The 21,442-nt window shown below is 37.2% G+C and overlaps 2 protein-coding genes across 2 annotated transcripts in view; one reads left to right on the top strand and one right to left on the bottom strand.

Annotated features, from left to right (window-relative positions):
• The window catches only part of LOC117321008 (mechanosensory protein 2-like), a 101,646-nt gene that overhangs the window by 62,770 nt on the left and 17,434 nt on the right, over positions 1–21,442 (bottom strand). The window lies entirely within an intron of this gene.
• LOC117321019 (band 7 protein AGAP004871-like) overlaps positions 9,271–21,442 on the top strand; it is a 65,889-nt gene continuing 53,717 nt past the window's right edge. Inside the window, exon 1 of the mRNA XM_033875527.1 lies at positions 9,271–9,452. Coding sequence (XP_033731418.1) covers positions 9,401–9,452 — 52 coding nt within the window. The 5' untranslated portion in view covers positions 9,271–9,400. The remainder of the gene's footprint in view (positions 9,453–21,442) is intronic.

The following is a 21,442-nucleotide window of genomic DNA, read 5'->3' as shown; positions in this document are numbered from 1 at the left end:
ATGGGGAGTTTTGGTGGATTAATGAAGAGCTTTGAAGAATTAATGGGGATCTAATCTATTTTGATGGATTAATGGAGAGTTTTGGTAGTTAACTGATTACTTTGATGGATTAATGGAGAGTTTTGGTTAGTTAATGGACTGTTTTGATGGATTAATGGACTTTTGGGGGGGAATTATTGAGGGGTTTGGTGGGGAAATGGACTGTATCTATGGAATAATGGAGTTTTGATTGATTGATTAATAGAGAGTTTTGATCGATTAATTGAGGGATATGGTGGTTGTAGATTTAATGGGGAGTTTCGATAGATTAATGAGGAGCTTTTCTGCATTAATGGAGAGCTTTGGTGGATTAATGGAGAGTTTTGATGGATTAATGGAGAGTTTTTATGGATTAATGGAGGATTTTGGTCGGTTAATGGAGAGTATTGGTCGGTTAATGGAGAGTTTTGGCAGATTAATTGAGGTTTTTGATGGATTAATGGACTGTTTTGATGGATTAATTGAGAGTTTTGGTTAGTTAATGGACTGTTTTGATGGATTAATGGAGAGTTTTGGTTAGTTAATGGACTGTTTTGATGGATTAATGGAGAGTTTTGGTTAGTTAATGGACTGATTTGATGGATTGATGGACTGTTTTGATGGATTAATGGACTGTTTTGATGGATTATGGAGAGTTTTGGTTAGTTAATGGACTGTTTTGATGGATTAATGGACTGTTTTGATGGATTATGGAGAGTTTTGGTTAGTTAATGGACTGTTTTGATGGATTAATGGAGAGTTTTGGTTAGTTAATGGACTGTTTTGATGGATTAATGGACTGGTTTGATGGATTATGGAGAGTTTTGGTTAGTTAATGGACTGTTTTGATGGATTAATGGAGAGTTTTGGTTAGTTAATGGACTGTTTTGATAGATTAATGGACTGTTTTGATGAATTATTGAGGGTTTTGGTGGGTTAATGGACTGTATCTATGGATTAATAGAGAGTTTTAATTGATTAATGGAGAGATTTGGTGATTACTTTGATGGATTATTGGAGTTTTGTTGGCTTAATGGAGAGTTTTGGTTGGACCTATTGATGGATATCATTGAGTGTTTGGTTGACTTATGAAGCATTCCTGTAGATTAATAGGGTTTTGTGGTTGCTAATGGGCTGTTTTTTTTTATGATTAATGGAATATTTGGATAAATTAATGTGGCTTTTTCATTGATTAATAGAATGTTTCGTGATTAATTAGGTGTTTTTGGTGGATAAATGGAATGGATTGGTGGATAAATGAACAATTTTGATGAATTAATAGAGTGTTTTGGTGGATTAATAGAATGTTTTGTTGTTATTGAAGTGTGGCGTAGCTACCATTGACGCAAAAACACAGTTGCGTTCACATCATTTTAGGGGGGGGGGGGGGAGGGGGGGGGGAGGAATAAAAAATAAAAGAAATGTTTGACTAAAATAATCAAACTTCTAAAAACTATTGTTAAGGTGATCAGCCCGAGACTGAAACGTATTATTAAATCATTATGTTAAATAAATTATCATATTTCAAAGCACTGATTTTCCGGATTACATTGTTTTTTACATGTTTAATCGTTCCGGCATTCTACTTAATTCCGTGTCCGTTTCAAAACTTAAAATGAACAACAGTGGTTGATATTAACATTATATCCAAGAGAACTACTAGCATAAAGAAAGTGGCGAAATCTTGTCAGAAAATTGACAATTTCTTTCCCGAGTTGCATGTAAAGAGCTTAGAAGTTTTAATGAAAGTCCGGGATATAGCATTTTCCTTTCACTTCTCAGCGAAGATGAGCTTGATAAAAATGAAGATGCGCGGGAAGCACTTGAAGGGAAAAACTAAGATCGAAATACTTTGCGAAACAAGATGGTTCAGCAGAGCTGATTCCCTGAGCACCTTCATTCCCTCCCTTCCGTGATGTAGTAAGTGTTTTGGAGTATTAGGACAGCAACTGGCATCGACCATGAGGTTTGACTTTTTTATTGCACTGGTTGTGTGCAATCACATCATGGAGGGTATGAAGTCTCTGACCAACATACTTCAGTCAACATCATTTGATCTTCTCGAGACAGTGAAAGGATCTAGAGTTACCATCCGTCTACTAAATGACTTTGCCGTATTCAACGCCCTATATGATAAAGGCCAACCTAGAAGTCATGGCCACCAAGCAATATTTGCGTGTGTCTCTTTACTGCAAATTTCTGGATCACCGTATTACCTAGAGTAACCGTTTGATGAAGTCCGAAGATCGCTTTAAGGCAGAGTTTCTGCTTCCGGCTAAAACTGGCGACCTGGATAAACGAAGAGCCGTCTAAATTTACGCTGCGTATGAAAACCATGTACATTGCCGTCCAGGGAGACATTTTGAGGGAGGTACGAAGATGGCGGGTCATACGGACAGTGTTCAACAATGAGACCGAATCAGCTTTGTGAAAATCTGAAGAACACTGACGAAAAGTTGTATCCTAGCATTTTCAGGATACTCAGATTTTTGCTATCATGCCGCCAACAACGGTCACAGCCGAAAGAAGTTTCAGTGTTTTAAAACGTCTAAAAAACGTACTTTATGGCAACCATGGGAGTAACGCGTGTTAGCGTTAGCACTTCTGCACATCCACAGGGACGTGAAAATAAACAAAGACGATATTGTTGGCATTTTAGACGGTCAAAAAAGCAGAAAAAAATTATGTTGCATTAGATTCAATATCAATTAAACATATTGGTGCAGTGCATGTAATTTATGTTACAATGAATCTAATTGTTGGAAGTAGAAGAATCATTATTTGATGAGGACTTTTATGAAGACTGTAAACTTTAAACACCTGCCCGTGAATGATGTCATCGTGTAAATAAAGGAGACGGCCGATTATGTTTTCATGTATTATCAGTTCATTTTTTATTCTGAATTTGGGTTCAGAAAGGAAAAAAATCAAACTGATTTTTACCCAAGGTAAACATGCTATTCTCCACCCTTTCAGGAAGACTTTTTTCGTGAGGTCCCCCGGATCCCCTGTCAATATTCAAATACTCACGCCCTCGGCGCACGTTTGTGTGCACTTCAAATTTCATCTGACTACGTCACCACTAGTTGCAATAATGGACACTACTGTTGGATAATGGAGTGTTTGTGGATAAAAAATGGAGTATTATGGCGAAGTAATGGAGTGCTTTGGTGATTAATAGCCAATTTTATGATCAATGGAGAATTTTGGTAGATTAATAGTGTTTTGGTAGATTTACTGAAAAATTTTCATTAAATTGTTTTTGTGATGGTTCTTTGTAATAAAATCTTCATTAATTAGTCTAGTGGTATCAGTTTAATTACTGAAGTTTTCTATTTATAATAGTTTTGTTAATTATGCTACTGACATCCCCTTTTCCAGGTGTAATTGATTTCTTGATTATTTTACAATCCAGTATTGTTTCGGCATTAACACTCCTAGTGGTAAATTATCATACGTAATTCACACTGTGATCAAATCCGTAATTTATACTTTATTATATGTGTAGATATTTCAAATAGGGAGCTACCTCCTCAGAGAACAGAAAGGCCTTTAATAGGTAGTGGTTTACGAAATGGGCTGTGTAACAGTGAGAACCAAACCAGGTGACCTTTATACACAGGTTTTTGTTATGCTGGTGACCTAAGGGTTTAGGTGTACGAGTGACTTTTATAGGCAGGTTTTCGATATGCTTGTGACCTTTATAGACATGTTTTTATTTATACGGATCTACTACTCTTAGGATAACCACGTGAGCCATTACAGAAAAGGCGCGAAGGGAATTGTTCTCTGAATTAAACCACAACTCATCATTAGTGTCTCACTCCTACCGTCACTTACTTTAATATAGACAACGTCGGCGGGTCCTCGTCTGGCGCACGTGATCCGGGGATTAAAACTGATCTCACTCCCCACGTGTAAATAGATACTTTATCAACTCTGTCTCGGGAGTGATGTCATCACACGTGGTTTGGTAATTGTCTCTGACAACGGTGTGAGAAACACGAGCGTGTTATCAAGTTACTGTCAACACCACAGTGAGCCTATCCACAGTAGCTTGCGAACTTTGAAGTAGATTTTAACGTGGAAAGTGGTATTATCCCCGGAGAGTTTACCGGCCCCAGTATAGACAGACTAGGAGACAATCGATAACGTTGTCCCCAAAAGCTTTAGGCAATATGAGATTTTTTGTAATAAGAGTATTCGACAAGGAATTAACTACTGATATTTTATTACAGTGGCAAAGCTTTACGTTACCTTAAGTTTAAACTAGTGCTGCAGCCATTTTTTTTTTTTTTTTGTTAAACACCTTTGCGAGTGAGTGTTTGTAAGATGAATGGTGTTTATCATGAACTGAAGTTATAAGTTGCTGTTTAATAATGGTGATAGGTTGACACAAGTGTCTGTGACACTTGTTCCTATTTCCAAGTGTCACCAACTAGTGCTGCTGGTGGATACGACAAACATCAACTGTTAGCTGATCTACAATTGACACGACATGGACACGACAAACATCAACTGTTAGCTGATCTACAATTGACACGACATGGACACGACAAACATCAACTGTTAGCTGATCTACAATGGACACGACAATCACCAACTGTTAGCTGATCTACAATGACACGACACACATCAACTGTTACCTGATCTACAATGGACACGCAAAGCTTGTCGAGGATTCACAACTTAAGACAATATCTTTCCCAGAATAGTTGCCTGTACTTTTTGTTTAGAGGAGAAAAGGATCTTGTTTAAAAATCGTCAAAATCAACACTTTGTTGTGCGTAAAATTATGTTATACTGCTGCGTGTTAAGTTAACATTCCGTATTACTGATGTACGTTTAACGCTTTTCTGTACTGATTATACGTGTACAAAATAAAAAGGATATTCGAATTTTTCCAACTTAATGACGTGATACTATAGGAACAAGATTAGGACTTAAACATGTATATGGATACTGTAAATAGTTACGAGACAACATTACGATTTCAATTTCCAAATTCTTATTCCTTTTTCCATTTCTTGGTAACAATATTCCTGTTTCCCAACATATACCATGCAAGTTGACGCGATGCATTAGAAGAAGATTAGGACACACAGTGATATGGACAGACTCCATTGAATTAAAGCATTTGTGCCTGACAGTTTATATTAAAGTTCAGAAAATAGTTACAAGGTAACACGATAAAATATTATTTCAGTTTCCAAATTGTTATTTTTCCCTTTTCTAGATAGCAACATCCCTGCATACCCTACATATACCAAGTTGATTCCAAGAATAGAAGAGATTCCCAGAAGCATACATAAAGCATGCCGACATCGTGCAGTGGTGGCTCGGGTAGACATTGTACGCTCATTGCCATTGATCAGCAATCTCGAACTAACCTAGATGGCGATACTCGATGGAGACCTGACAACTACAGTATACCCTAGCAGCGTACACAGACACCAACATTCTAATTGACGATTTTATTCATTATTTTTCTCGTGGTAGAATAGGTGGCTGACGACATCAATGAAAATACAATTCAAGAAGTAGAACACAAAACTTGGAGTGAAACTATACATGTACAACGGCCGGAAATGTCTGAAATTACCATTGGTCAAATTCATTGTCGACCTTCCTGACGCCACCTCGTCCATTACAAGCAGGAAGTGAGTGAGAATACCTAAATGGCCCTAATTGAACTGGATCGAGGTTAAACTGCTTCAGCCTGGGTCCTGTATAGGAAACACTATCAACTGTCCAATGTTGGTCAAGTGTTCACGTTATAACTGGAATGTTTGGAGTTGCATTGGTTATACAGAGACGGAAGGGCAACCGACTAGCCTAACAAACAAATGAACAACCATGACACCATGACACCACGAAACTGACAGCACACATCAATAGACCAACAGATAACAACAGCAGCAATCTGTACAACAACCCCAGCAACATCATAGAATAACACGATACCTACAGGTTTATCTACAACATAATTCTTCTCTCAACAATGTCCAAACACGAAACTGACTTCCGTTTGTTGTAACGCCATCAAACGATGTTAGAATTTTACGTTATTTCCATCTAATGAGTTTATACTGATTGATGGCGTTCGCCGTTTATCGCCGTCCGTTTTGCTGTTAATAAAATCTTTGATAAATTTTTTGAAGCAATATTAATAAAGATTTTCAATTAATCTGGTTTGGAGTATAATTACATATTTAGGGCAGAGCAGGGAGAGGGGAATTCAACTGGGGGAAAGAGTGAATAACCTTCATTTCCGATGTCGGGTTGGGTGGGTGTGTTAATATAAGGTGTCGGATGTGTGCGTTACCATTTAGATGTCGGGTGGATGTGTTAACATTTTGATGTCGGGTGGATGTGTTAACATAAGATGTCGGATGAATGTGTTAACATTTAGATGTCGGATGGGTATGTTACCATTTAGATGTCGGGTGGATGTGTTAACATTTTGATGTCGGGTGGATGTGTTAACATAAGATGTCGGATGAATGTGTTAACATTTAGATGTCTGATGGATGTGTTAACATTTAGATGTCGGGTGGGTATGTTACCATTTAGATGTCGGGTGGATGTGTTAACATTTAGATGTCGGGTGGATGTGTTAACATTTAGATGTCGGGTGGGTGTGTTAACATCAGATGTCGGGTGGATGTGTTAACATTTAGATGTCGGATGGATGTGTTAACATTTAGATGTCGGGTGGGTATGTTACCATTTAGATGTCGGGTGGATGTGTTAACATTTATATGTCGGGTGGATGTGTTAACATTTAGATGTCTGATGGATGTGTTAACATTTAGATGTCGGGTGGTTGTGTTAACATCAGATGTCGGATGGATGTGTTAACATTTAGATGTCGGGTGGTTGTGTTAACATCAGATGTCGGGTGGTTGTGTTAACATCAGATGTCGGGTGGGTATGTTACCATTTAGATGTCGGGTGGATGTGTTAACATTTAGATGTTGGGTGGATGTGTTAACATTTAGATGTCGGGTGGTTGTGTTAACATAAGATGTCGGGTGGTTGTGTTAACATCAGATGTCGGGTGGGTATGTTACCATTTAGATGTCGGGTGGATGTGTTAACATTTATATGTTGGGTGGATGTGTTAACATTTAGATGTCGGGTGGTTGTGTTAACATAAGATGTCGGATGGATGTGTTAACATTTATATGTCGGGTGGTTGTGTTAACATCAGATTTCGGATGGATGTGTTACCATTTAGATGTTGGGTGGATGTGTTAACATTTAGATGTTGGGTGGATGTGTTACCATAAGATGTTGGGTGGTTGTGTTAACATTTAGATGTCGGGTGGTTGTGTTAACATTTAGATGTCGGGTGGTTGTGTTAACATTTAGATGTCGGATGGATGTGATACCATTATATGTCGGGTGGTTGTGTTAACATAAGATGTCGGATGGATGTGTTAACATTTATATGTCGGGTGGTTGTGTTAACATCAGATGTCGGATGGATGTGTTAACATTTAGATGTCGGGTGGATGTGTTAACATTTAGATGTTGGGTGGATGTGTTACCATAAGATGTCGGATGGATGTGTTAATATTTAGATGTCGGATGGATGTGTTAACATTTAGATGTCGGGTGGATGTGTTAACATTTAGATGTCGGGTGGATGTGTTAACATTAGATGTCGGGTGGTTGTGTTAACATTTAGATGTCGGATGGTTGTGTTAACATTTATATGTCGGATGGACGTGTTGACATTTAGATGTCGGATGGATGTGTTTACATTTAGATGTCGGATGGATGTGTTAACATTTAGATGTTGGGTGGTTGTGTTAACATTTAGATGTCGGATGGATGTGTTAACATTTATATGTCGGATGGTTGTGTTAACATAAGATGTCGGGTGGTTGTGTTAACATTTAGATGTCGGATGGATGTGTAAACATTTAGATGTCGGATGGTTGTGTTAACATAAGATGTCGGGTGGTTGTGTTAACATTTAGATGTCTGGTGGATATGTTAACATTTAGATGTCGGGTGGATGTGTCAACATAAGATGTCGGGTGGTTGTGTTAACATTTAGATGTCGGGTGGATGTGTTAACATCAGATGTCGGATGGATGTGTTAACATTTAGATGTCGGCTGGATGTGTTAACATTTAGATGTTGGATGGATGTGTTAACATTTAGATGTCGGGTGGTTGTGTTAACATTTAGATGTCGGGTGGATGTGTTAACATAAGATGTCGGGTGGATGTGTTAACATTTAGATGTCGGGTGGATGTGTTAACATTTAGATGTTGGGTGGATGTGTTACCATAAGATGTCGGGTGGTTGTGTTAACATTTAGATGTCGGGTGGATGTGTTAACATCAGATGTCGGGTGGATGTGTTAACATTTAGATGTCGGCTGGATGTGTTAACATTTAGATGTCGGATGGATGTGTTAACATTTAGATGTCGGGTGGTTGTGTTAACATTTAGATGTCGGGTGGATGTGTTAACATAAGATGTCGGGTGGATGTGTTAACATTTAGATGTCGGGTGGATGTGTCAACATAAGATGTCGGGTGGTTGTGTTAACATTTAGATGTCGGGTGGATGTGTTAACATCAGATGTCGGGTGGATGTGTTAACATTTAGATGTCGGCTGGATGTGTTAACATTTAGATGTCGGATGGATGTGTTAACATTTAGATGTCGGGTGGTTGTGTTAACATTTAGATGTCGGGTGGATGTGTTAACATAAGATGTCGGGTGGATGTGTTAACATTTAGATGTCGGATGGATGTGTTAACATTTAGATGTCGGATGGATGTGTTAACATAAGATGTCGGATGTGTGTGTTAGCATTTCATAATCAATCAATAATTCAACAATCAACGTGTTGTGTGTTTAGTGGAGAATATGTACCATATATTTTATCAATACAAATAATTTGATGTCCTTTGAATTATGTGAAATGTTACTCCTGTATCTACGAATATTGATTGAAGGGAATATTGCATTGGTGATCCTGTATCAAGATAAATTATATTAATGAAGCATTAACCGTGCTCGTAAATGTCTGGCCCTCCCCCACATGACTTCGGACAACACTGTCCCGTGATGAGGATACTGTTTTCCTCGTCGACTTTATTAAAATACACATGTATTGATATCGCTGGAGCTCGGTGTTATATAAATACAATCAATTTAGCATCGTAAATATATCGGTCGCTTGGCAGGCTTCCCATTGAACGCCCAAAGTGACGAGAGTCGAGTGCGGTTCGTTTTACATCGTCGTTCTGGAAAATATTGTTACCGCGTGATTGTGATACTGAAACTGAGACTGACCAAAATTCGAACAACTCATTTTATCCGTGTGTCCAGGACCAGATGATCATTATTTAACGGGATGACAACGAAGAGCAATGCTTTTCGTATGATTGCTGCAGAAGATGACGGAGGTAAGTTATCCAGACGTCTTTCTACCGGTAAATACGCCAGCTTTCCACACATAGCTTATAGTGTTTAGCTGCAGCCTCTGAAGCAAGGGGCCCCTTAGGGGTAATTATATGATAGAATGTACGCTGTAGGTAGTTAATATACATTGTTTGGGACTCACTAGAAATTATATATTGCCTTCCATTTTGCTTTGGATCCGTTGTTATATAAATATCCTTTCATTCACATGTTTCGTTAACTTTGGAAAATTATTGGTAATAGAATATCAATGTATCTTACCAGTTCAATGGACTTTTATCAAAATGTATCAATTGAAAATATTTCTAAAACGTAAGGGAGTCGACACTGTGTTAGATATAAATAAAGACTGATGGAGTTGATCAGTGAGGCACTTCTGACTGCTGTATGTGTTTGATGAGGAAGGGTGTGTGTATGTGCATGTGTGTAAGGGAGGGTACATGTGTGTTTGTGTGTGGGGGAGGGTACATGTGTGTTTGTGTGTGGGGGAGGGTACATGTGTGTTTGTGTGTGGGGGAGGGTACATGTGTGTTTGTGTGTGAGGGAGGGTACATGTGTGCATGTGTGTAAGGGAGGGTATATGTGTGTTTGTGTGTGAGGGAGGGTACATGTGTGTTTGTGTGTGGGGGAGGGTACATGTGTGTTTGTGTGAGGGTGTGTGTATGTGCATGTGTGTAAGGGAGGGTACATGTGTGCATGTGTGTAAGGGAGGGTACATGTGTGTTTGTGTGTGGGGGAGGGTACATGTGTGTTTGTGTGTGGGGGAGGGTACATGTGTGTTTGTGTGTGGGGGAGGGTACATGTGTGTTTGTGTGGGGGGGGGGGGGGGGGTGCATGTGTGTAAGGGAGGGTACATGTGTGTTTGTGTGTGGGTGTGGGTGTGTGCATGTGTGTAAGGGAGGGAACGTGTGTGTAGTGTGAAAGCATTCTTAATTATCAGTCCATGTAGAAGTTTTCGCAAGTCTTCACACTGTAAGTTTTTAAGATTTTTTTTTCATCTTCATATGATTCTAAATAAGTTTTGGTCATGATAAATTATTGTTATTTATTTATTTGTTAACAAGTTACAAATGGGGTACTTAAATGTATTTTGTTTAATTTAAAAAAAAAAAAATATTATTATTTTTGTAATAGCTTGCAGGATTTCAATAACTCCTTTCAGTAATTATATATAATCTGCTGGTATGTGGAGAATATATATAGCGCTATATACTCCCTTCCCCAGTTTAATTTATAGGGAAATACATCAGGTATAATATAAAGTGGTAATATGTTATAGGCGTGATAGTTATAATCAGTCATACCCTATTGTTCACATTGTTCAAGCTTTAAGTCCATGACTTTATTACCAAATACATGTTTGAACAACTGTTTTGAATTAAATAGATTGTGCATGATGATGTGTGCTTAAAGTAACAGTGACATGCATTCTGACAGTGTAATTACTCCAATCATGAATATACACTTAAAACATAATGCTAGTCCTGTTATGACTAAATATCAGCATGCTATATCACAAATACCACATTCACCCTAAACAAGCACACTTGAGTCCTAAAATAAAATATGTGGTTCCACTAGCCCTAAGTTTTTTGGGCCATTTTCAATGAAGATCCCTTGTCTATATATAACTTGAGTAAAAACTATTTAAGAAGTAAAAAGATTTCCCCACTTAAGTACCCTATTTTTTTTCTGGGATGTTGGCAGATGCAGATTTGTTTTTGGAAATTGTGGTTACCGAATCTGTCAGATTTTTTTTCAAGAAAATTCAGCATCGAAGATAAATGATATGGTACCAAAAAAGGCTGGTAAATGTTCTGACAAGGAAAACGTTTGTTATTGGGTAAGGGCACATTAAAGGAACCAGTGTTTCTTAGGTCAGATATGTTCCAGACATACCAGCGCTAATATCAATATACACGAATACAGCGAGGCATGCATCAACATAAACAGAAAACTGTGTATACATATCAATGAGCCATGTGTGACTGAGGATGTCCTATTTAACATGTATCTCCCTATAGTGGTATATAGGTATGTAGGTAGTGTACTCAGTAGTTTCCAAACTTTGGACTCAAGGAATAAAGGGCTTGTGAACTTCAGTGATTGTTTATTACTTAGTAAATGGTAGAATATATTTCATAGATACCTGCCATAAGCCCAGTGCCAGTAAATGGTAGAATATATTTCATAGATACCTGCCATAAGCCCAGTGCCAGTAAATGGTAGAATATATTTTATAGATATCTGCGATAAGCCCAGTGCCAGTAAATGGTAGAATATATTTTGATAGATATCTGTCCAGTAAATGGTAGAATATATTTTGATAGATACCTGCCATAAGCCCAGTGCCAGTAAATGGTAGAATATATTTTATAGATATCTGCTATAAGCCCAGTGCCAGTAAATGGTAGAATATATTTTGATAGATATCTATCCAGTAAATGGTAGAATATATTTTATAGATACCTGCCATAAGCCCAGTGCCAGTAAATGGTAGAATATATTTTATAGATATCTGCTATAAGCCCAGTGCCAGTAAATGGTAGAATATATTTTGATAGATATCTGTCCAGTAAATGGTAGAATATATTTTGATAGATATCTGTCCAGTAAATGGTAGAATATATTTTGATAGATATCTGTCCAGTAAATGGTAGAATATATTTAAATAGATACCTGCCATAAGCCCAGTGACAGTAAATGGTAGAATATATTTTATAGATATCTGCTATAAGCCGGGTACCAGTAAATGGTAGAATATATATTATAATAGATACCTGCCATAAGCCCAATGGCAATAAATGGTAGAATATATTTAAATAGATATCTGTCCAGTAAATGGTAGAATATATTTTGATAGATAACTGATATAAGCCCAGTGCCAGTAAATGGTAGAATATATTTTATAGATATCTGCTATAAGCTGGGCGCCAGTAAATGGTAGAATATATTTCAATAGATATCTGTCCAGTAAATGGTAGAATATATTTCAATAGATACCTGTCATAAGCCCAGCACAAAATGTCTGACACAGAGATTGGAATAATATCAATGACACTATATTGGTATTTTTACAGAACAATTAACACTGTACATGCGTGAGTGGGTATGAATTATGACTATAGACATGGCGGTATTGTCAGATAGATATGGTATCAGCTTTAAAATGCACACTTGCCAGCTTCTTGGCTCAAGGAAGATTTATGTGTTACATTTGGCTCACAAAGTACATATATAGGCTGCCTTTTGTCAAATTATTATCTTTGCTGGTGTATCCTCTGGAGTAATTGGATTTTGTAATTACAAACAACAACAAAAGTTTTACTGACAATTCATGTCTTTATCTACTGGTAGGCTTAGAAATCAAGTTCCTTTCCCAAATATGAAGGGTTAATTGGCAGGCATGAAGAAGTTATATTTTGAATTTAAATCTGTTGATGCAATGTATTAGTGACATTGTTGGTGATATTTGCAGGATTACAATCAGCTCTGAATATAGAGTAGAACCTAGTAGTGTGAAATCATCTTATGGCGGTTTAATTTTATATTAGCTATAGCTTATTCTTTACAAATTGGCATAAAGACTAGTATATCTATAATTATGATAATAATTTTACCTCAGATAATGACTGATAAATTTTCAGTGATAAGAAATAATTTGTCTGTAACTTGTAAGCTTTCAAAACTTACTGAGGCCAGACAAGAACAGTTATGTTACCTCAGGGACGTATAATAAGACCTATAGACATTTTTGACCTTTTAGGCTTTACACTATGCCTGTATGACATTGACATTTATGTTAACCAATAACATGTCTGACTTGTACACTGCATTCAATATCTTAGAATTCCTTTGCGAATCTTCTTCTCAAGTTCTAGAAGACTCTGGGTTCTCATCTTTGGCCAGAAGGTATACGTACCTGCTATTCACTTTCCTCACATCAATGACCTTGACCTACTTTCAAGGTCACGGGTTGAATATGTTAAAAACTACCTGAATCTTCGTCTTAAGGTTCAGAAAACACATAGGCCTTTTATTTTGCCAGTGTGTTTCTGTGACAGTAGTATAAAGTGTCCTTATAAGAATGACTTACCTATTTTCAAGGTCACAGGTATCAAATAAAGATAATTTCTTTGAGGTCCAATAATTTGCCAGCCATGTACTTTGGATGGAGTGTTATAAAGTGACATTTTCAAAGTCACAGTGGTTAAATAGTTAAAAGATCCTTTGAGAATCTTCTCAAGTTCTAGAAGACAAAGGTACTTGATATGTAATGCTATTAAGTTTCCTGTTACCAATATGACATTAACCTATTTTCAAGGTTATAGAGGTCAAACATTTAAAAAAAAAAATTTGGGAATGTTTCTCTCAAGTTCCAGAAGTGCAAAAACCCTACATCATGATTCACCAACCAATCAGTGAATTAGATCACCTCTATTAGAAGTATTGTATACTATGACCTGAAACGTTACTGAGATAAGCTCAACAATTAATTTTGCCATTATTCCTTACTAGCCATGTAGTGATTCAGGCCCTATGGATCTTTTTGGTGCTTTCTTGGCTAAATAGGTATGTCACATGAGATGACAGTGTCCATACACAAATAATGGGGTCAATCCTGCCCTAATTTAGAGTGCTGTCAGTTCCCCATATTTGAATAATTTGATATTATTCAAATATTACAAGTACTCTTTCATTGATCTAGGATTCAGCAGCTGATTTCTTGTAGAGATAAATGTTATGTCCGCCTATCTAGTCAGATTCCTCATTTCACTTGACCGATTATCAAAGCTTACAAGACTTCTTTAGTCCAATACCAATGTAGGACGGTTCTTATAGACAATACCAATGTAGGATGGTTCTCATAGACAATACCAATGTAGGATGGTTCCTACAAACAATACCAATGTATAATGGTTCCTATAGACAATACCAATGTAGGAAGGTTCCTATAGACAATACCAATGTAGGATGGTTCTTATAGACAATACCAATGTAGAATGGTTCCTATAGACAATACCAATGTACGATGGTTCCTATAGACAATACCAATGTACGATGGTTCCTATAGACAATACCAATGTAGGATGGTTCCTATAGACAATACCAATGTACGATGGTTCCTACAAACAATACCAATGTAGGATGGTTCCTATAGACAATACCAATGTACGATGGTTCCTATAGACAATACCAATGTAGGATGGTTCTTATAGACAATACCAATGTAGGATGGTTCTTATAGACAATACCAATATAGGATGGTTCTAATAGACAATACCGATGTAGGATGGTTCTTATAGACAATACCAATGTAGGATGGTTCTTATAGACAATACCAATGTAGGATGGTTCCTATAGACAATACCAATGTGGGATGGTTCTTATAGACAATACCAATGTAGGATGGTTTTTATAGACAATACCAATGTAGGATGGTTCTTATAGACAATACCAATGTAGGAAGGTTCCTATAGACAATACCAATGTCGGATGGTTCTTATAGACAATACCAATGTAGGATGGTTCTTATAGACAAAACCAATGTAGGATGGTTCCTATAGACAATACCAATGCAGGAAGGTTCCTATAGACAATACCAATGTACGATGGTTACTATAGACAATACCAATGTAGAATGGTACCTATAGACAATACCAATGTAGGATGGTTCCTATAGACAATACCAATGTAGGATGGTTCTAATAGACAATACCAATGTACGATGGTTACTATAGAAAATACCAATGTACGATGGTTTCCACAAACAATACCGATGTAGGATGGTTCATATAGACAATACCAATGTAGGATGGTTCCTATAAACAATACCAATGTAGAATGGTACCTATAGACAATACCAATGTAGGATGGTTCCTATAAACAATACCAATGTAGGATGGTTCCTATAAACAATACCAATGTAGGATGGTTCCTATAGACAATACCAATGTAGGATGGTTCTAATAGACAATACCAATGTACGATGGTTACTATAGAAAATACCAATGTACGATGGTTTCCACAAACAATACCGATGTAGGATGGTTCATATAGACAATACCAATGTAGGATGGTTCCTATAAACAATACCAATGTAGAATGGTACCTATAGACAATACCAATGTAGGATGGTTCCTATAAACAATACCAATGTAGGATGGTTCCTATAAACAATACCAATGTAGGATGGTTCCTATAGACAATACCAATGTAGGATGGTTCCTATAGACAATACCAATGTAGAATGGTTCCTATAGACAATACCAATGTAGAATGGTTCCTATAGACAATACCAACGTAGGATGGTTCCTATAGACAATACCAATGTAGGAAGGTTCCTATAGACAATACCAATGTAGGAAGGTTTCTACAAACCATAGCAATGAAGGATGATGTCGTATATGATGATGTCATCAGTTTTGATGCACATTCTTGGGAACATTGTAGATGGCAGAACTTACATTTGTCTGCAAGCATGTGAGAAGGATAATCAAACATGGGTCAGTTCCGCAAACAAGGATATCGCAACCCTGGTGTATAAGAGTTTGGCTGGCCAGCACTCAGCAAGTCTCGTGCTCACTGGCCAAACAATTTCACTTAGGTGGAGATATCCCTGTACACGGAACAGACCTAATAGGTTAGATTCTATTAATTCTGCATGACAACTTAATAATATGGTTTTCAAAATGTTTATGTAATATCCTTTATTTTCCTGTGCAGAGTATGTAGCTATCTATCCAACCATTTTTTAGCTCACCTGCCCGAAGGGCAAGTGAGCTTATGCCGTGGCGCGGCGTCCGTCGTCCGTCCGTCGTCCGGCCGTCCGTCCGGCGTCAACTTTCCATTCAAGCAACTTCTTCTCAATAACCAAAAGGCCTAGAGACCTAATATTGGGCCTGTAGCATGCTGGGGTGAAGGGCTACCAAGTTTGTTCAAATGAATGACCTTGACCTTCATTCAAGGTCACAGGAGTCAAAAAGGCTAAAATCTTCAAACGACTTCTTCTCAACAACCAACAGTCCCAGGGAGTTGATATTGGGTCTGTAGCATGCTGGGGTAAAGGGCTACCAAGTTTGTTCAAATGAATGACCTTGACTTTCATTCAAGGTCACAGGAGTCAAAAAGGCTAAAAAAAAATTAGACGACTTCTTCTAAATAGCCAAAAGACCCAGGGACTTGATATTGGGTCTGTAGCATGCTGGGGTGAAGGGCTACCAAGTTTGTTCAAATGAATGACCTGGACCTTCATTCAAGGTCACAGGAGTCAAAAAGGCTAAAATCTTTAAACGACTTCTTCTCAATAACCAAGAGTCCCAGGGACTTGATATTGGGTCTGTAGCATGCTGGGGTGAAGGGCTACCAAGTTTGTTCAAATGAATGACCTTGACCGTCATTCAAGGTCACAGGAGTCAAAAAGGCTAAAATCTTTAAACGACTTCTTCTCAATAACCAAGAGTCCCAGGGAGTTGATATTGGGTCTGTAGCATGCTCGGGTGAAGGGCTACCAAGTTTGTTCAAATGAATGACCTTGACTTTCATTCAAGGTCACAGGAGTCAAAAAGGCTAAAATCTTTAAACGACTTCTTCTCAATAACCAAGAGTCCCAGAGGCCTAATATTTGGCCTGTAGCATGCTGGGGTGAAGGGCTCCCAAGTTTGTTCAAATGAATGACCTTGACTTTCATTCAAGGTCACAGGAGTCAAAAAGGCTAAAATCTTTAAACGACTTCTTCTCAATAACCAAGAGTCTCAGGGAGTTGATATTGGGTCTGTAGCATGCTGCGGTAAAGGGCTACCAATTTTGTTCAAATGAATGACCTTGACCTTCATTCAAGGTCACAGGGGTCAAAAAGGCTAAAATCTTCAAATGACTTCTTCTCAATAACCAACAGTCCCAGGGAGTTGATATTGGGTCTGTAGCATGCTGGGATGAAGGGCTACCTAGTTTGTTCAAATGAATGGCCTTGACCTTCATTCAAGGTCACAGGGGCCAAAAAGGCTAAAATCTTTAAACAACTTCTTCTCGATAACCAACAGTCCCAGAGACCTAATATTTGGCCTGTAGCATGCTGGGGTAAAGAGCTACCAAGTTTGTTCAAATGAATGACCTTGACTTTCATTCAAGGTCACAGGAGTCAAAAAGGCTAAAATCTTTTAAACGACTTCTTCTCAATAACCAAGAGTCCCAGAGACCTAATATTTGGCCTGTAGCATGCTGGGGTGAAGGGCTACCAAGTTTGTTCAAATGAATGACCTTGACTTTCATTCAAGGTCACAGGAGTCAAAAAGGCTAAAATCTTTAAACGACTTCTTCTCAATAACCAAGAGTCCCAGAGAGTTGATATTGGGTCTGTAGCATGCTGGGGTAAAGGGCTACCAAGTTTGTTCAAATAAATAACCTTGACCTTCATTCAAGGTCACAGGGGTCAAAAAGGCTAAAATCTTTAAACAACTTCTTCTCAATAACCAAGAGTCCCAGGGAGTTGATATTGGGTCTGTAGCATGCTGGGGTGAAGGGCTACCAAGTTTGTTCAAATGAATGACCTTGACCTTCATTCAAGGTCACATCGATCAAGTATGCTTAAATCTTTTAAATGTCTTTTAGTGAAAAGCCAAAGTGCAGAGAGACATTATATTGGTCCTGTAGCATGCTTTCAAATAACTGCAGGATCCATATATGAAAAGATCACTGCATTGCAGGTGAGCGATTTGGGCCCATTGGGCCCTTGTTTAGATTACCATTCGGTATCATCAGGAAACAACACTCTTTAGAATAACCAACGTCTGGGAGACGCATTATTACACACATAAGGAATAGTAATAAGTAGTGGTAATAATGTAATATAAGTAATAGTAGTAATGATCTGTTTCCATTGAGAGGTTTTACCATTTCCACCCTGATGCAATGTCTTCATGATAAAAACTCCATTATCCACTTCAGTACTTCAGGTGACATTGGTTCCGTTTGTCTAAAGGGCTTGGGAGGATATTAAGGACAACAGTGAAATAGATTTGAAGACATTTCTCTTTTGCAGTCATGTTACGCAAATTAAAAGTTTATGGAGCCATTTTATTATAGGCAGCTGTCACTGATGCTGCACATAAATCTAGACAGGCTTTGTTCAATCTGATTGTTCATTACTATTCGCCTTATTTACAGCATATTATAAAGGTCTCGATGGAACTCAGTACATTTATTTACTTACATAAAGTTCTCCTGGCAAGTCATATGTCATATAGTCATACATTGCAAATATAGGTCACCATCAGTTTTTCTATATTTTTCAAAAAACATTGGAACTGCAGCATTCTTGACAATTTCCTATTGAAATAAACTTGCCTTTGATTGCAGTTTCTGATTAAAGTGATTACGTGTATATTGCCATACACAGCAAATGCAGGTCACTGTTGCTATTTTTAGAAACTCAACAAAAGATCATGTCAGCAACTTCAGTAAAGTACAGTAAAAAATGTGACATCTTGTCATTCTTTGTAAATTCATATACAGTATATCATTTACAGACCCCTTTAATGCATCCCTTAGAGTTAAGTGTTTTAGATAAATTGTGTTTCAATGTTCATGGTAAGCATATCATACTTTGATACTTTGTTACTCCACTCTTTGCAAATTCCTTTAAAAATTAACTTGTAAATTCAGTAATGATTAATTATCTGTATTCTATGAAGTGTTTTATTTAATATTCTACCATGTTTGCTATGCAACGCCAGTTTTGATTGATTTAAAACCATGTATTATTTTCCAATAATACACGCTCGTGAGTCACAGCTGTTACAACTTTATATACCTAATATTCACCCATTTTATAAAAGGTTACTATAGCCGAGTGGGCTAATGGGTTAGTCTTTCAATAAATTTTTATCACGACGCGAGTTCTAATCCTTTTTCTTTTTTTTTTTATCTTTTTTTTTTAAATTTGCAAAATCAATGCCATATGATAGATACTCTTGATCGTAGTACTGTATTGCCTGTATATTTCATCAACAAATAATGCAATACTCAAGAAATAAATTACAAGGTTTTCTCGGGGTTTCCTTGCTGTTTTTCTATTAGAAAGAGGTCGATCTCAGAACTAAACAGTACATGGTAGAATAGAAATAATCAACTTTGACTCGTGTATTGTTGCAGGATATACAACTTGGACTCGGATATTTTGCAATTTTAATTAATAACTCAGGCCTGCGGCCTTCGTTATTAATTAATTGCAAAATATCCTCGTCCTCGTTGTATATCCTGCAACAATACACGAATCATCGTTAATTATTTCTTAAGTTATGTCTAATTAACAAGGTTGAATGGTTTGAACTTCTACGGATCTGATTACAAAATCAGTTTTATTTTTCTTTATGAAAGTTCCTGGTATACAATTTTAGTGATGCTGCCAGCCGGCCAGTTTATACAATGGTATGGTGATTTATAACAGATTAATGGAGGCTTACTGTGAGTCAGCTGTAGGTGAATTGTCAACCAGTCATTGAAACCATTACCATGGAAACAGCTAGATTAGTATTACTATAGAGATTTGAAAGGAAATGTGAAATGTTTAGCCTTATCAGCTTATGATATGATGTATAGCCTTCATAAAAAAATACACTGTGTGGCCAATCAATGTTGAAACCAGACACTGTCTGATCTGTAAACCTGTATAAACCAGACACTGTCTGATCTGTAAACCTGTATAAACCAGACACTGTCTGATCTGTAAACCTGTATAAACCAGACACTGTCTGATCTGTAAACCTGTATAAACCAGACACTGTCTGATCTGTAAACCTGTATAAACCAGACACTGTCTGATCTATAAACCTGTATAATCTGTAAACCTGCATAAACCAAATGCCATGGTCTGTTAACAGTATAACTCTGTGATTTGTAAACCTGTAAAAACGAGACAATGTATGATCTGTAAACCTGTATAAACCAGACACTGTGATCTGTAAACCTGTATAAACCAGACACTGTCTGATCTGTAAACCTGTATAAACCAGACACTGTCTGATCTATAAACCTGTATAATCTGTAAACCTGCATAAACCAAATGCCATGGTCTGTTAACAGTATAACTCTGTGATTTGTAAACCTGTAAAAACGAGACAATGTATGATCTGTAAACCAGTATAAATCAGACACTGAGATCTGTATGTAAACCTGTATAAACCAGACAATGAGATCTGTATGTATACCTGTATAGACCAGACAATAAGATTTGTATGTAAACCTGTATAAACCAGACAATGAGATTTGTATGTATACCTGTATAAACCAGACAATGAGATATGTATGTAAACCTATATCAACCAGACAATGAGATCTGTATGTAAACCTGTATAAACCAGACAATGAGATTTGTATGTATACCTGTATAAACCAGACAATGAGATCTGTATGTATACCTGTATAAACCAGACAATGAGATATGTATGTTAACCTGTATAAACAAGACAATGGGATATGTATGTAAACCAGACAATGAGATCTGTATGTAAACCTGTATAAACCAGACAATGAGATCTGTATGTTTACCTGTATAAACCAGACAATGAGATCTGTATGTAAACCTGTATAAACCAGACAATGAGATCTGTATGTAAACCTGTATAAACCAGACAATGTATGATCTGTAAACCTGTATAAACCAGACAATGAGATCCGTATGTAAACCTGTATCAACCAGACTCTGTGATCTGTAAACCTGTATAAACCAGACAATGAGATCTGTATGTTAACCTGTACCAACCAGACAATGATATATGTATGTAAACCTGTATAAACCAGACAATGATATCTGTATGTAAACCTGTATAAACCAGACAATGAGATCTGTATGTAAACCTGTATAAACCAGACAATGATATCTGTATGTAAACCTTTATAAACCAGACAATGTATGATCTGTAAACCTGTATAAACAAGACAATGAGATATGTATGTAAACCTGTATAAACCAGAC

This window comes from Pecten maximus, chromosome 2 (assembly GCF_902652985.1).
Source record: "Pecten maximus chromosome 2, xPecMax1.1, whole genome shotgun sequence".
NCBI lineage: Eukaryota > Metazoa > Mollusca > Bivalvia > Pectinida > Pectinidae > Pecten > Pecten maximus.
The sequence above is the reverse complement of the archived record's forward strand: the minus strand, read 5'-3'. Positions and strand labels throughout refer to the sequence as shown.